This window comes from Spermophilus citellus (assembly GCF_964194105.1).
Source record: "Spermophilus citellus genome assembly, chromosome: 2".
Classification (NCBI taxonomy): Eukaryota; Metazoa; Chordata; class Mammalia; order Rodentia; family Sciuridae; genus Spermophilus; species Spermophilus citellus.
The window spans coordinates 8,222,800-8,238,347 of record NC_138183.1 but is presented as its reverse complement, the minus strand read 5'-3'; the positions used below and the strand labels follow the sequence as shown (position 1 = coordinate 8,238,347).

At 45.5% G+C, this 15,548-nt stretch overlaps 2 protein-coding genes and 1 long non-coding RNA gene across 7 annotated transcripts in view; 2 read left to right on the top strand and 1 right to left on the bottom strand.

Moving 5' to 3' along the window:
- The first annotated feature begins 2,414 nt into the window (after positions 1–2,414).
- Positions 2,415–9,577, top strand: LOC308642180. Its single transcript, XR_014020497.1, has 4 exons — positions 2,415–2,759; positions 4,981–5,069; positions 8,211–8,308; positions 9,279–9,577. It is a non-coding gene; the product is annotated as an uncharacterized lncRNA (long non-coding RNA).
- Positions 9,578–11,486: 1,909 nt separating this feature from the next.
- Positions 11,487–15,174, bottom strand: RPL12 (ribosomal protein L12). The gene is made up of 7 exons (XM_081280853.1): positions 15,026–15,174; positions 14,558–14,631; positions 13,508–13,606; positions 13,052–13,133; positions 12,461–12,547; positions 11,727–11,839; positions 11,487–11,568 (listed from the first exon to the last, which is right to left on the bottom strand). The coding sequence occupies exons 1-7, from the start codon at positions 15,060–15,062 to the stop codon at positions 11,563–11,565; spliced, it is 498 nt and encodes a 165-aa protein (XP_081136979.1). The 5' UTR covers positions 15,063–15,174; the 3' UTR covers positions 11,487–11,562.
- A 19-nt stretch (positions 15,175–15,193) lies between these two features.
- Positions 15,194–15,548, top strand: part of LRSAM1 (leucine rich repeat and sterile alpha motif containing 1) — a 52,802-nt gene continuing 52,447 nt past the window's right edge. For 2 of the 5 annotated variants that reach the window (XM_081280827.1, XM_081280826.1), the window contains exon 1: positions 15,217–15,296. The gene's annotated coding sequence lies outside the window, so the exon portion shown is untranslated. Of the gene's footprint in view, positions 15,297–15,548 lie in introns of all 5 variants that reach the window. The other 3 variants (XM_081280828.1, XM_081280830.1, XM_081280829.1) reach the window with 3 other exon arrangements.

Below are 15,548 nucleotides of genomic sequence, written 5' to 3'. Positions count from 1 at the left end.
TTTTTCTCATATTCTATTTCCTACCCTGCCTTCTCAGCAACTCCTACCCACACCACCAGCATCCACTTATAGGTGCCAATGACTTGTGGGCCCACATGCTCTTTTGTAACCTTCCCATCAGAATATGAGTTAGGAGACCAAGAGCCAGACCCAGCAGTCAGTCCTGTATGGTTCCCTTAGGAGCCCAGGCCAGCACCATCAGAAACAGGACCACAGAGGAGAGGACTGATGGACATCCTGGGGCCAAGTATAGCAGAAACTGATTTACCCAGCCCAGGGTAGAAATATGCACTGTCTACCAATGCCCATTACCCATTACTGCCTCTCCACTCCCATCCCCAGAATAACTCCCAGGTAAATCCTGGCTTCTACCAAAATGGAGGGTTGGAGTGCCCACCACCCCTCAGTGACCATGGGAGGAATTGCATCATCTAGAGCATGAAACTCTCCACCTTTCAGTGGCCATGGGTAGGATTACAAGACAATGGCAGGAAATCTGTAGACTAGCAACCATTATGGAATTAGCACCTATTGTATCTTGTGGCCACTGGATGAGGTTTGATGCTGTCTTCACTGTGGCCTGAACAAAGACACAGCCTCCAGTTCCTACCAGGGCAGAGGCTACAGCTCCAAAGCTCATCTTGCCTTCTGAACAAAGCAAGAAGCGGGTGAGGCAGGCCCGGGCACAGATTATGGCTCTCAGACTGTTTCCAAACATGTTCCTCAGATACCCACAGAAGGCCTCGGGGAAGGGAAACCATCTCACCCTGAAGGATGCTTGAGAAGGGCTTAGGTCATCCTACACCTGAGTCTTCCTCAGCTAAGGGAGGAACTCAGTAGGGTCTGGTCTGACATCGTCTGCTGCAGCTATCACACTGCCTCAAGCGTGCATACATGCTGTCCATATATGGGCATTAGGATTCTATCAGTATGTCAAAGGCCCACTATTAAAAGGCTTTCACTGGGAGATGGAGATGCCTCCCCTGACACCAGATGAAATGACCAAGACCTTTATTGGTCTTTAGGGAGCAACTTTGGGAGAAATGGGCCTAGGGGGGCTGGGGATGTGGCTCAAGCAGTAGTGCGCTCGCCTGGCATGCGTGCGGCCCAGGTTCGATCCTCAGCACCACATACAAACAAAGATGTTGTGTTCGCCGAAAACTAAAAAAAATATTAAAAAAAAAAAAAAAAGAAATGGGCCTAGGGAAGGTCCAATGACACAGGAAAGGTGTTGGTTTACACAGATGATGGTTCTATGCCTGGAGAATTTGCAGAGGCTTCAAAGGAAAGGTTGTGAGCCATGCCTCAACCGTAGAGGAGCAGGCCAGTACAGACCAGAAGGCAACAGAAGTGCCCAGGAAAGGGAATGCCAGGTAGAGAGGCATGACATGGCAGGCTGTGTGTTGTTTCTGCCCAACTTGACCCTCTTTTTTCCACTGTCCTTTATGGCTTCTCCTGGATTGGCTAGGCTGATACACAGCTGAGATGGCTCCACAAATAGCAGACTAGTTGAGAAAACATGAGGATCCCAGCCATTGGTGGGACTTTGGTTACAGCAAAATAATGACAATCCCAAAGATGTCCATGTCCTAGACCCTGAACCTATAAATCGGTTATGTTGCAAAAAAGGAATTTGAAGTTGCAGATGAAATTAAGGTCGCCAACCAGCTGATCTTAAAATTCTCCTCAGCTAGGGTCGGAGCATGCACAAAGATTTAATCCCCAGCCTCAGGGGAAAAAAAATTATACTGTGTGGACACAGTATAACCAGGATGGTCCTTTAAAGCGGAAGCGGGTGACAAAAGGGAGGACCAGAGGTTGCTGACTTTGAAAAAGAGTCCTCAGGACGTCCACACTTGCTTCTGCTTTCCAGTAATCCATTCCCTTCTTCTTAAAGGCAAAAGGATTAAGACCGAGTTGGTCATCGGAAAAATCGTTTGACAAATCCCCAACGGGCTTAGGAGGACACTCCATCCGGGCGCTGGGAAAGTCCTGACGGGGCAGACTATTCGGGAATCTCCTGAAACAGGGCCGACCAAACACTAGCGAATGTGCCTGAAATGACAAGACGTTCCCGCTCGCGGACAGATTCCTATATTTGCAGGGTTCCCGGACACCGCCCCATGGGGGGGTTGCCCTGTTCAGACTGAAGGGCCCTTTCCTTGACCCTTCTCGTACACTTAAAGTGTACGGCTTAAGGCGGCCATGAAGGTGGCTGGAGATGGGCCCAGAGCGGACGTACCACCACCACCAAGGGCACGGCGCCCTGCTCCAGCGAACGTCTGCGTCTGCGCTACACCGCCGTTCCCAGAATCCTCGACAGCCAACCCGCTTCCTGTCCCAGAGTCCCCTTAAACGGGATGCCCGTGCATGAGGGATGTGCAACATAAAAGCATTCTGGGTGATGGATTCTGGGAGCAAGGACAGGCGGAAGACGGTCTGGGAAGGAGACAGTGCGGGTCACATATTTGGCGTCTGGGGAGAGGAAAGGTTTGGCCAGGAATAGCGCCTGACGGAGACTTCTGGGAAATGGAGTCCGGTGGCGGGGTGGGAAGCATATCGCATGACCCGAAGCGCTGCTGGTCAGGCTTGTCGCCATGGAGCGCTAGCGTCTGCAGCGCTGGTGTCCAGGGTTCCTGAGCTCGGACGGGTAGCCGGTTGCAGGTTGCTTGTTGTTTTCTCACGTGCAGTGACGCTGACACCAGGGAATTGCTGGCAGCCGGTGGCGCGAGGTGGGACCAGTATGCTGGAGGAAGGAGGTGAGGGGGAGTGGTGGAGGGACGATTTGCAGATCCAGCCTCCTGTTCCAGTTTGCCCACTAATACTGCTTTGTGGCCAGACCAGACCCTGGTTGTCTTTTCCACTAAGGGTTGGAGACTTGTCCTTTTCTTAGTCAAATAAGTTCGAGGATCACTGTCCTGGCTGATCGCTTGAGTGTCTACCTATTACCAATGCCAGGGAAAAGTGGGTTCCTGGGAAGGAAAATGAGACATACCCAGGTGGTTTCTTGGGGTTTTGATGTCATATCTAAGAAATCATTGCCTTTTCTGAGGTCAGAAAGATTTAATTCTTGTTTTCTTCTAGGAGTTTTAGCTCCTTAGGTCTTTGATATATTTTGAGTTATTTTTGTATACGATGTGAGGTAAGACTCCAAATTCGTTCTTTTGCATCCTCCAGCCTCAACCTCCTGAGTAGCTGGATTACAGGTGTGCTTCGCCATGCCCACTAAGGGTTTTTTTTTTTTTTTTAAATGACTATTCTTTCTCTATTTAATTTCTTGTTATCCTTGCCAAAAAGTAGTTGCCCATAAACATGAATTTATTTCTGGACTTTCAAGTCTATTCCAGTGATCTGAATATCAGTCCTATGCCACTACACAGTTTTGATAACTGTTGTTTGAAGCAAGTTGAGAAGTATGAATCGTCTAACTTTATCCCCCCACTCCTCTTTGTCCTTTGCATTTCCATGTGCATTCTAAGGTCAACTTGTTAATTTCTGTTAAAAGTGCCAGCTGGAATTTTGATAGTAATTGCATTGACTCTGTTGATAATTTGGGGATTATTGCCATCTCAACAATATACTGTTTTCCAATACATGAATATAGGATTTTTTCCATTTATTTAGGTCTTCTATAATTTCAACATGTTTTATAGTTTTCAGTGCATAAATCTTGTACTTCATTTGTTAAATTCATTCCCAGGTACTTTATTTTTTTGATGATATTATAAATGAAATTGTTTTGGTTTCATTGCTAGTTTGTAGACATGTAAACTGATTTTGTGTATTCATCATGCTGCTTGCAGTCTCACTAAATTTGTTTAATAGCTATAATTATTCATGTGTCAAGATTTTCTGTATACAAAATCATGTCATCTGCGAATAGAGAGTTTTTACTTCTTCCTTCCAATCCTGACATCTTTCATTTTCTTGCTTAAGTGCCTTGGCTAGAACCTACATTGAACAAAAATGGTGAGAGCAGACATCTTATTTATTATTTGCAGTGCTAGGGATTGAACCCTGGGCCTTGTGCATGTGAGGCAAGCACTCTACCAACTGAGCTATATCTCCAGCTCCTTTATTTCTTATCTTAAGGGGGGAAAAGTTTCCATCTCTCACCATTAAGTATGAGGTTAATGGTACATTTCATCATCAAATTAAGGAAGTTCTCTTCTATTTAAGTTTTTAGGTGAACACAATATCTTTACATTTATGTGGTGGTGAGGATCGAACCCAGTGCATCGTGCATGCTAAGCGACCACTCTACCACTGAGCCACAACCCCAACCTTCTGTTAAGTGTTTTTTTTTAATCATGAAAGGATAAGGATGATAATGATTTGGAATGTTAGGGATCAAACTCAGGGATTAGTGCATGCTAGTCAGGCACTCTACTACTGAGCTACAGCCCCAGCCCTACTATTTGATTTTTTAAAGTGGCTTTTTCTGTGTCCAATGAGATGATCCATGTTAGGTGTTTTTTTTTTTTTTTTTTCCTTTGCTCTATCTATATGATGTGTGGATTGTTTTTTGTATGTTGAATTAACCTTACATTCCAGGAACAGACCCCATTAGTCATTCGTTACCTCTTCTTTTAAGCAAAAGGTAATATTTATAAACTGCATACTTAGCTGGTAGGCATCATGCCAACTGCTTAACTGTGTATTTAATTCTCAAAAACTTTATAATATCATCTCCATTTTACAGATGAGAGAAATGAGACTTATATCTTAAGTGATTTGCACTCCTCTGCTGGTGAGTGGTGAATCTTAGTTAAGAATCTATTACAGTCTAATACCTCCCAACATCTGTTGGCATTGATGGAGTTAGGTAGGAACAGGAAAATTCCCGTCCCACTGCAGATCTATAGATTCATCTCAGGCACCCTGGTACCAGCTCTGGCTTTCCAATCCCCTCTTTAAAGGAGAATTGGTAACTTCATAATATGCAAACTTTGTCTCCTTGATTTCATTCTCTTCCTCTAGCACCACCTTTTCCAAATGCTGCACTTCCCTCAGAGGAAAGAGCAGGAGAGAACAGAATGGCTGTTGGTCTCTTCGCAGCTGGGCCCCAGGTAAGTTGGGAATTGAGAGGCAGCCCTTTTTTCCTTAACATTCTTGGTGAAATTGGCTTGGGTTTTTGTTTTATTTTTCATCCTCTAATTACAAAAGTAATTCACTGAAGAAAATTTGGATAATACAGAAAACACAAAAAAACTAAAAAATATGTTTACTTCTACACAGAAACAGCAGTGACAATTTGATTTGTGGCCTGCCTCTCATTCTTCCTTTTTCTATATTTTCCCAAATTAGGTGGGTTCAATCCCTGGTTTAAATATATATGAATATTAATTTCTTCTGCTTTCTTCAGATTTTACAATTCACTTTAATTTCTTGAATTGAAACCTTACTCCATTTTCTTCCTTACTCATTTACATTGAAAAATTTGGGCTAAAACCTGGGCATGGTGATGCACATCTATAATTCCAGCTGACTCAGGTCAGGAGGCCAAGGCAGGAAGATTTTAAGGTCAAGGCCAGACTCAGCAATGTTAACAAAATCATCCCAAAATAATAAAAAGGGCTAATGATGTACCTCAGTGGTAGAGTGTCCTGGGGTTCATTTCCCAGAACCAGAAAAGGAAAGAAAAAAAGTTTTAGACTGTGGGTTGTTTTTTTAGTATTCCAAAACTATTACTTTGATATTTGCCCATTCACAGCTGAGCTGGTCTGCTTCATGAGGATGGATATCATGAATTGTCAACACAAAATGCCACTGTAGTCTGATTGCAGGGTATGGGGTTTGATAGCTCTATCTGCTCAGCCTTATTAAATCACTCAGCTCTGATTTTGTTGTATATACTTCATTTTGGATTAACTGAAACATTTTAATATCTTAAAGCTGTTATATATTTTAAATTTCTTCTTGTACTTTGTATAATTTTTCTTCTTATATAGTATGTACAATGTGGCTCCTGGCATTTATATATTTATATATATTATTTATCTTTATGTGGTGTTGAGGATCGAACCCGGGGCCTCACACATGCCAGGCAAGTGCTCTACTGCTGAGCCACAACCCAGCCCTAGATTTTACTTTCTTGATTATTAAAGTGGCCCTAATAGTCTAAATATGTCATAGTCTTTAAGAATAACTCTCTTCATTCCATTTAACTCATTTCTGCGTAGGATGGATTGGAAAGGCAGGTAAAACTGGAGGTCAGGAGACTAGCGATAATCTGGAAAATGATGCTGGCTTACAAGGCAGTGACAGTGAGATGGAAGGATGGCCAGGTTTCTGGCATGACCAGACAATGAAAGAAGGTCCCATCCCCAAACTGAGAATAGACAAGGAAAAGTAGTTAAAGGTGTGAGATTCCTGTGCAACCTGGCCAGGATAGTTGCTGCCTGTTTTCCTATGGGACAAAACACCTGCACCTAGATATCTTGCAGCCACCTTAAATCCTGTGGGCCCTGAACAAACTAATTAATTTGCTCACAAGCTACTTTGGTCCGTGTTTCTTCTCTTTCTGGTTTCTCAATATCTTTGACTTCTCCTAGATCTTCTCCCACACCATTTCTGGCCACGCATCTAGTCCCTCTATTTGAGCAGAACCCCCTCTCAACTTGATGTTGACAGCTGTAGTTCCTAACCTCTCATTTCCATCTTAAGGTGCATCTTGACTTCTACTGGCTCCCTATTGACTATAGGATAAAACTGCCATGTCTATCAGGTCATTTCAAACTTTTAATTTAGCCCCCCCCCCCCCACCACCACCTTTGCTTCTCAACACACAAGGACCTTCTCAGCACGGGGCCTTTGCTCCTGGTGCTCCCCCTGCCCTGACTAGCCTTCTCTTAGCCCAGCTTGATGTGGCCTTCTATAGATCTCCCTGATTGTCTTTCATCTCCTCTTCTCTTTTCTTATCCTGATGGAATTGAACTTGGGTGGGAGAGGCAAACATGCTACCTGAGCTACATCACCAGCCCTAATCACTCCGTCTCTTTGACATATCTTCACATTTGACCACATAGAAGCCTGGCTCTCCTACTTGCTGGGTGATATCTGAAATCACAGGAATGTTTTTGTTCAAAGTTCTGAGATTCAGCTCTCATTTCCTTGATAATTTGCACCTGATTATTCACTATAATGAATGCACATTTTACTTTCTGTATTGCCTCTTCCTGACACCTGTATTTTTGTGTGTAATTTCTAATACACACACTTTCTAACTTTTCATATATAAAAAAATCTATCAAGATGATAATTTGTATGGAGACAGTGGGGTTTTTGTTTTGTGTGCCAGAAGCCATTACAGTGTTAGGCAGATGATAGGTACACTTTCAGACTCTTCCAGCCTCCATGCCCGCCCCCCTTACCGTCTTGTTGCCTCCACTCAAGATCCAAAGGCCACCAGTAAGAAGGAATTTGCTTTTTGTTTCAGGATCCACAGCTCTAGTAGTGTTTTACCAGGAGGGATGGAGACACACATTCCCTGCTGGGAACAGGTTCAGGGGGGAAAGGGAAACCAGCAAAGTCCAGAAACCTGGTCCTGCTGGCCAAAGAAACCACTTCTTTTGAGAGAGAATCAGCTCAATTTTTTTAATAGTACCAGGGATTGAACCTGGGGGCACTTAACCACTGAGCTGCATGCCCAGCCTTGTTGCTCTGTTGTACATGGACACAATACTTGTATTTTGTTTAGTTGTGTGTGGTGCTAAGGATTAAACCCAAAGCCTCACACATGCTAGGCAAGAGTTCTACCACTGAGCTACAACCCCAGCCAACCCGCCCCCACAGCCTTTTAAAATATTTTATTTAGAGACAAGAGTCTTGAACTTAAAATCCTCCTGCCTCAGCCTCCTGAGCCACTGGGATTATAGGTACGCACTGTTCTGGAAAGTTGTGGCAGCATTTTTCTTCTCAGAGGCCTGTAGGCCCATCTGATCTGTGTTCAGTCTGTGCCCATCTTCCAGATAGGGTGTTTGATGGATTTAGCTCCCTTTAATTCCTGATGGAAATGCTTTACTAAGACCCAGGCACCACATCTTACTGACGTATCTCCTAGTGCCTGTACTGTGGAGCCAATGTTCAACGTATATATTGGTGTGACGAAATGAACCACCTAAGTAGCCTGTGTCTTCTCCCTGGAATTCTGGGTGACTATACTTAGTACAATCAAAATCTTCGTGTTTGGGTTTTCCTCCCTTGACTAGGACTTCCAGTTTTCCAACCTGGCATGAACTCCCAGTTAGAACAAAGGGAAAGCCCGTGGGAGTGCTGAAGGGAGAAGACCTAAGAAGCACCTGTCCAGGTAAGTGAGCAAACACCAACCAGTTAAGTCTTAAGAGCCAGAGGACCTCAGAAACATACATTAATATGTCAGTCCTGCAAAGTATTATGCCCATTTCGCAGATGAGCATTAAGATAGGTTAACTCTCTGGAAGGGTACACCTCCTTGTTGCTGGGGAACAGAAGTCATCTTTGTTGGCCTGGCATGGTGCATCTTGAGGTACACCTTCAACCACTGTGGTACATGAGACAGCCCATTGTGCTGCACCTTTACCAACCTTCTAGCATTAACCATCTTTAGAAATCCAGCAGACTTAGTAAGGTAAAAAGAAATCATCTTACTCAGCATTGGTCATCAGTTTTTTAAAGTAAATTAAGTCTAGTAAGCAGATTTGTGGCTCAGTGGTAGAGCACTTGCCTAGCATGTGGAGACACTGGGTTCAATCCTTAGCACCACATAAAAATAAAGGTCTAACAAAACTAATAAAAATATTTTTAAAAAAAGAATTTTGAGAACCAGAAGATCGCATGAGACAGCCAGAGGAGCCTCAGAAATGGGAGACACACATATGTGGGGCAGGAGTGGGGGTCCACTTTTGCCCTTTGGCAGTTTAGGAAGTAAAACATACTGGGCAAAAAGAAGGGTCTGAGGAACTATTTATGCAATAGCCTGGCCAGACTCCGTCAGCCTATTGGATTTGTTCCACTAAAATACAGGATACCTGCTTTTCTAATTTCTGGGAAACTGTCCCTGAACTGCCAGGGCAAGCCCTTTCTGAAGAGTCATGCCAAGGCATATGTGAGCAGAGGAAGAGCTTCAGTCTAAGACCAGTCCTGTCTCCACAACAGTTCCTGCAGGAGTGAGGCCTTGCGAACCTGAAACCTGTTCTAAGAGCTTTCAGAATTCAGAAAAAATTCAACCTCAGAGAGTAAAGCCATTCACATGTCATGAGTGTGGCAAAGCCTTCAGCTACTGTTCTTCCCTTTCTCAGCATCAGAAGAGCCACACTGGGGAGAAGCCCTATGAGTGCAGTGAGTGTGGGAAGGCCTTCAGCCAGAGCTCCTCGCTTATTCAGCACCAGAGGATTCACAGTGGAGAGAGACCCTACAAATGCACTGAATGTGGGCAAGCCTTCAGCCAGAATGCAAACCTCACCAAACACCAGCACACTCACACAGGAGATAAGCCCTACAAGTGTAGTGAGTGTGAGAAAGCCTTCAGCAACTGTTCAGCCCTTGTTCAGCATCAGCGAATCCACACTGGAGAGAAACCCTACGAATGCAGTGACTGTGGAAAGGCCTTCCGCCACAGTGCAAACCTCACCAATCACCAGAGGACTCACTGGGGAGAGGCCCTATGAGTGCAGTGAGTGTGGAAAGGCCTTCAGCTACTGTGCAGCTTTTATTCAGCACCAGAGGATTCACACAGGGGAGAAGCCTTACAAGTGTGCTGCATGTGGGAAGTCCTTCAGCCAGAGTGTAAACCTCACCAACCACCAGAGGATTCACACTGGAGAGAAACCCTACAAGTGCAGTGAGTGCGGAAAGGCCTTTAGCCAAAGTACAAATCTTATAATCCACCAGAAGACCCACACTGGAGAGAAACCATATAAATGCAATCAGTGTGGGAAACTCTTCAGTGAGAGCTCAGCCCTTATTCGACATCACATAATTCACACCGGAGAAAAACCGTATGAGTGTAGTAAGTGTGGAAAAGCATTTAACCAGAGTTCATCCCTTAGTCAACATCAGAGAATTCACAGTGGTGTAAAGCCCTATGAATGCAGTGTGTGCAGGAAGGCCTTCAGGTGTAGCTCAGCTTTTGTCAGACACCAGAGACTCCATGTTGCAGAGTAACCGGGAGCAATGGTCAAGGGAACCCCAGATGCTCCAACTCAGCATCCAAGTCAGGTGCATAGGTGAGCTCAGATAAATACTGTCAATTAAAGCATCTGGAGACATCGTGCACTTTAATCTGTAGCCCGGAGATACATACAGAAACACCCTGAATATTCAATTCTTCCGTGTTGTAAGTAAAAGCTTAAGCTCAAGAGCTTGCTAACATTTTCAGTCTTTAGTAAGCATCAAGAATCTAAAGCACTCACAGCCTGGTGGCACTTGCCTATAATCCCAGTAGCTCAGGAGGATCCTGAGGTTAAAGCCAACCTCAGCAACAGTGAGGCACTCAACAACTCGGCCAGACCCTATATCAAAATATAAATAGGGCTTAGTATGTGGCTCACTGGTTGAGTACACTTGAGTTCATTTCCCAGTACCCAAAATAAAACACCCATTAGTCCAAATTCTTTCAGGCAATTTGGCAAAATGAACAAATCACTGAAAAACTTGTTTTCTTCTATCAAAGTCAGTATTTTTGGCAATGCTCATTTCTTCTGGAAATAGAATGGTTGCAAAAGACCCAAGAAGTAGTGGCCAGATACCAAGACCTATCCAGTTTAGGGTAACAAATGTGGATGAGGAAAGGGATTCTAGAGTTAACCATCCAGTACCAGACAGGGAGAATTACTTCCTAATGCTGAAAGATAGGCCCAGAATCCACCTATGAATGGTTGCAGAGCTTGTCACTGGGGTAGAGGAAGCAGCCATGATATCCTTCTGGTGAACTCCCACACATAAAGGCATATCCCACTCTATGGGGACCAGAACAGGAAGGGGCCAATCAAGGATCTGAGCAACACTCATCTGGAGGTCAATCATGAGCTGCAATAAGGCTCATTATTGACAGAAATGTTCCCTTTAGGAGATGCAGACTTTCATACAAATTTTTCTCCCTTGCACTCTGACTTGGGTCCTAACAACCTTGACAATGTCATCCTCAGACCCCAACTATTCTGCGCTTGGTTTTTGATGAGCCAAGCATGACTTCTCATTACCAGCCTGCTGTCAGACTGCACAACTCAGGGGCTTCAGCTTGTTTCTCAGGGGGCATGGTACACATGTGCTGCCTTCTAGGCCATTAGAATGCTACTTTCCCTCAAAGTCCAGGCAGTCCTTTCCACTGGAGGCAGTTATCCAAGATAGGGTAAAATGACCCATAGAGAAAAATCAAGTCCTGGGAGCAATTATTTCCAATCCTCATTTGTTGGTGCCTAGAAAAAGCTGCCTAGCTGCAGTTTGTCCCAGTGTCAAGTGTTAAAGGTTAAGGGGATGATAGGCGCTCATTCAAGGATGCAGCCCACTGGTTGTCAGATGATCCTTTATTAAAATATTCTCCCATGTACTTAACTGTGGAAAAGAAATTTTCCCATGTACTTCTTAACTCTGTGGGAAAGAAAATAGTAGCTCTATTAGTCAAAGGGGAGTTAGAAGACCCTCCCTTAGCCCTATACTAATACCTTCACGAACACATTAGCCGCTCCCCCTCCAGCTTTCACCCCTCTATTATAACCAAGTGAAACGGATGCAGAAATAACACTTACAGCTGGACACTCCACTGCACCACTATTGATGTCATCTATGATGTCATGAGGGTGGCGGCCATCAACATTACAACCCACAGACTGGGCAGTCCCCAGAATCTCCTTAATGGTTCCTACAATTAGGAAAAATGTGTTTGGCTATGTGTATAACTCAGTAGTAGAGATCTTGCCTAGAACGCAGGAGGCCCTGTGTTCAATCCCCACTACAGCAAAACAGGAAAACCCCAACCCATTTGTATAGTACAAGACTTGGAACTTCATAAACCTTAAATATAGTCTCTACTGGATCTCTAAATGCTCAGCTCAGGACCTAAGCAGTTCTCTCATCCCCAGAAAACACCATACCCCAACCTTGAAACTCATCAACTTCAGTAGCCCTTATGTACAACACCTATAACACCTTAATCAGTACTCATTTGGGCTGCCCATATACTAAAATTTGAACAGAGATTAATTAGCACAGCCTTTTCACAAAAATGACATGCAGATGTGTGAAGCATTCCAAATTTAAGGGAGAGGAATGCAGTGTTCACCTGTTGCTCAACAGACTTCCTTCAATACACAAAACCTTAAATTGAGCAAAGCTATCATTAAATAATATTTGTTGTAAATTTTTATAGGTGTCCTAAATGCAGGATGGCAGAACATGAGTTAAGTGCCCTCAAAGTGGCAAGAATGCTAATCACTCACTGAAAACATTCAAATTTATGAGATACATGTTGTCTTGCTCTTACCAGAAAGTTCTCTAGCTAAAGATCGGTGACGCATCTGTCGGGCAATGTTGACAATTTCATCAAAAGTGATATTTCCACTGTGTTTAACTGCAGGAAGGAAAAAAAAAAAGCTTTGTCACAGTCTGAGGCCAAAGGGGACTGCATGTCCTCCTCCACTATTTGCAGGCTGTTCCCATGCTTTCGGCACAGAGTCATCCACATGAAGAATAACCCTGTTTCCTTGGCTGGGGTTTACTGTCAGCTCACCACTGGACTGCACCAGCCCACAAACTGGTCAGGTGTAGTGGCAGGTGGCTAAAGACAAAACCAAGTCTTCACCAATCTGCCATGGGCAGACTTCCTGTTAAGGGATTAAAAGCATAGCTAAAATCATTGGTTAAGTGTCCAGTGCATCAGCCAGCCACATGTTCTCAGCTGCCTAAACTCAAGGGACCTTCCCCACTGGGGAAAGCAAATCTAGTACTTTTTGGTACTGCCTGGCTCTCACAATGCTGACCAAATCATCAATCCCCACGCCAACCCTGGTTTCATTAAAGAAAAAACATTATGTATATAACATAAAAACTGCAAACTAATGTACAGCCAACTTACTGTTTTTCTGTTTCTTTCTGTCTCTTGGTGGCTCCTTGAGGGCTTTTATGATCAGGGCAGAGGCAGAAGGTACCACTTCAATCTGCAGAAGAGATTCTTGATGTAAACAAACCCTACCCCACCTCCAAAGAGTACTACCACTGTATGACAACCAACATTGCCCTCAAGAGACCATGGGCCAGATACTAGGTTCCTGTACATATGTAAGTTATACATGTGTGTATTATTCATATGTATTAAAACACATTCCTGTGTAGGAAATGTTATGTGATTTACCCAGTGTCACATGGGTTGAATCTGGGCCCAAAGTCTTTCTTTGCCTTATTGTCCATGCTTGACAAAGTCTTCCCACAAGGACCAAATTGTTTAGTTCACCAATGGTGAAACCCTCCTATCCAGGATTCTGGGGGGTTGTTACCTCTACCCTCCTTCAAACCAAGCACAAGAAGTAAATACCTGGGCTTGTCTGTTCTGAATAGTCAGTTTCACTGTAATCCTCAGACCCTTCCAATCACCAGTTGCTTTGGCAATGTCATCACCAACCTTTTTGGGAGACTGTAGAAATAAAAGTATATAATCAAACTGCTCAAAGCTGAACCACAGCCCTAAAACCTGCCCAGTACTACTCACCTACCAACACCAAAGTTTCCACATCTAGGGACCCATTTTCTTTTTGGTACTGGGGATTTAAACCTGGGGCGCTTTACTGTCAATTATGCCCCCCAGTCCTTTTTGAGACAGGGACTCGCTAAATTGCTGAGGCTGGTCTCAAACTTGAGATCCTCCTGCCTCAGGCTCCAGAGTAGCTTGTGATTACAGGCCTGTGCCATCATGGCTGCCTACCTAAGTAGCTTTAATTAATATTAGGTTCCAATGCCTGGCCATGATGAGGGCGAGGATCACTGAATTCGCTACTTAGTTGGCCTAACTAAATGGGATGGTTGTCCCATAAGTGCCGGCTGAGCAAAGAGCCAAGAAAGTTTAGCAAGACACTAGTTAAAATGAAGGGGGAAAAGTGTTTGGTGCAAGGGATCTGAGAAATACAGATCTAATAATATTCAGAGATAGGTCAATTCAATACCAGCAAAGTATAAAAGGGGGGGGGCGGCGGCGGGCGGGGTACAGCTCAATTGGGAGAGTGCTTGCCTTACATGCATAAGACCTGAGTTCAATCCCCAGCACCACACACAAAAAAATAGGTACATTAAGTCATGGTAACAAGGTTGAGTTGGAAATACAGCCCACTGTGTTCATCAAGACCACCCACACAATACTTACGTTCCCCTAACTACACTGCCCTATGTCACTAAGCCCTGGCTCCTAGGTCCCATCCCTCACAAACACCAAAGGCAGCAGCTGAGACACGTGGAATGTCACAATTTCAAGGTAAGGATCCCATTTTTTACACATGACCTTTCTACAGTAGCTAGTTCCAGTTCAACAGTTCAGGTCTAGTCCTGTTTGCACAAACCAGGGCCTGCTCTGTCCCTCGCGGGGATGACTTACCAGACCCAGGGGGCCGATCTTGGGGGCCAGGGCAGACGTAGCGCCGACCTCGCCGCCGGTGCATCTCAAGTACACTGGGAGAAAGAAGAATTAGCGCCTCTGTGGAGCGGGCCCGAGGAAGAGCCCTCACCCTGTCTTTGCTGGCAGCACCACGATCCTGAGCGCGGGCAAGACAGGCACCCCTCCTCCCTCGGACGTGGACAGCGCCAAGCCCCCTCCGCTGACGCTACCGGCGGGGGCAGACCGCCCGGGGCCAGCCTTACCCTAAGATATGCGGGCTGCAAGGCCGCCAAAGGTCGTCCGCTCCTCCCTCCCCATCTACACGTGGGGAAGCTGAGGCCCAGACCGGGAGAGAGACCCGTCAGGGCCGCACAGCGCCAGAAGGCCCGAGAGAAAGGCACGCGGCGCGCAGGGCAGAGGGGAGAAGGGAGGCGCCTTCGCAGCCCCGGCCGCAGCTAGGGCACGCACCGACTTTGATTTCATTGGGGTCGAACTTGGGCGGCATGGTGGAGGCGGCTGGTGTCGGATGAACCCGGATTCGGGACGACCGAAGAAAGTTGCACCTTAACCTCCTCCGAGCCGAAAGGCCGGAAACGCTGCTGCCACGCCGGATATAGGCAGGAAAACGCGGCTCTCGCGAGAACTTACGGCTCCGCCCAGTCTCTGAGTGACGCCCTTGCCGCCTTGTTGCTTGTGGGCAGGTGCCTAAGACTGACGGCTGGAGGGCCGGGTACCCGCGGTGAGCTGGGCTAGGGATTCGGAAAGGGGGTTCGGGCCACTTAGCCCAGGGTGTCAGAGAAGAGAGGGCTGTTCCTGAGATCTTGGGTCCTGCCGCTCCCATGTTTCCCTGTCATGAGGGTCACTCCTGGGTCCCTGTCACCCAATCTCAGAGTCCCGCCTCTCCCGTGAGGTGTCCTCACCCCCATTCCCGGACCCCAGTACCACGGCGATCCCAGACCCTTTCTAGCCCCTTCATAGTGTTTGCATTTTA